The sequence below is a fragment of the Octopus bimaculoides genome, chromosome 2 (assembly GCF_001194135.2).
Source record: "Octopus bimaculoides isolate UCB-OBI-ISO-001 chromosome 2, ASM119413v2, whole genome shotgun sequence".
NCBI classification, from domain to species: Eukaryota; Metazoa; Mollusca; class Cephalopoda; order Octopoda; family Octopodidae; genus Octopus; species Octopus bimaculoides.
In genome coordinates this window covers 46207088-46208195 of record NC_068982.1, presented here as the reverse complement: position 1 = coordinate 46208195, position 1108 = coordinate 46207088, and the positions used below count along the sequence as shown (strand labels likewise).

The 1108-nt window shown below is 37.1% G+C and overlaps 1 protein-coding gene across 3 annotated transcripts in view; it reads left to right on the top strand.

Moving 5' to 3' along the window:
* LOC106874350 (uncharacterized) overlaps positions 1-1108 on the top strand; it is a 554238-nt gene that overhangs the window by 22115 nt on the left and 531015 nt on the right. For 2 of the 3 annotated variants that reach the window (XM_052976976.1, XM_014922059.2), the window contains exon 2: positions 499-641. The exons of the other annotated variant lie outside the window; for it this stretch is intronic. In XM_052976976.1, coding sequence (XP_052832936.1) covers positions 579-641 — 63 coding nt within the window. In that variant the 5' untranslated portion in view covers positions 499-578. The remainder of the gene's footprint in view (positions 1-498; positions 642-1108) is intronic. 3 annotated transcript variants of the gene reach the window in all.

Genomic DNA, 1108 nt, shown 5'->3' with positions numbered 1-1108 from the left:
AAAACGTAGCTATGGCTTAATCAGCCAAAGGAGTAAATGCAAACAACTGAATACTTGTCAGTGATTGGTTGAAATTATCGAAATAAGACAATTTTTTTACATGAAATAAATTCGAATACAAAAATATTTTTCTGTTCTATAACACAAAATAGATAAGTATACGAAGTTTGAAAGTCTTTCGGTACCAAAAACACTACGTAAAACATTAATGAAAAATGTGGCCCTCGTTTTAAAAAAAGATCCCCCCTTGCTCATCTTTGCTTCATTTGTATCAATTACGCCATCAGTGTGTTGTACGATTTTTTTCTCCTGTGTCTACCTGTTTCATTCTCTTGGAGATAAATAAGGGAAACAGCTGTGCTGATGGCATCTATTGAAGGAGAAAGACTTGTCCACAGATGCTTTCTTGTCTCCAGACAATCAGGCTGACTTTTCTTCAAAGAAATGTCAATCTCAGTTCTTGATTCTTGACTAATCCGCTCTTCTCATTTTAAATAGGTACCAATTACCATCTACCGATTGTTCTATCTTCTATGGTACCGGAAATAATGTCAATAAATTAAGCATTCAAGCACTAAATGTCTACACAAAACGCCGTCTCAAGAGGAATACCACAGTGTTACAGCGTTCTTATATCAACGGTGAGTAAGATATAAAGGTTGCTATTTGGAAATAATACTGCCTGTGTCGATAATCTCTCATCTTTGATCGGCCAACCAGCTATTTGTGACAACAGAGCCTGATTAGTCACTGTTTTCTGTATATCAGAGGAGGCGACGTTTCATAACAACAGTGATAATGGATATCTGCCGCTGATGAGGCACAACACGTTGAAATTCCATGATCTAGCAGTACCACCATCCGTGCTGGACAATTTTCGTCTGCTACTGGTACTTCTGTACTTTAATCAGTAAATAACTACACGAGATGCTCTTTCAACACAGATACTCAGTATTACGATTTTCTTATAATTCATCTATGTTAATTAGGACACAAAGATTAATATGCGTGTGTGTGCGTGTATCTCACTTTCTCTCTCTCTCTTTCTCTCTCTATCTCTCTCCCTTTCTCTTTCTCTCTCTCTCTCTCTTTCTCTCTTTCTCTCTCC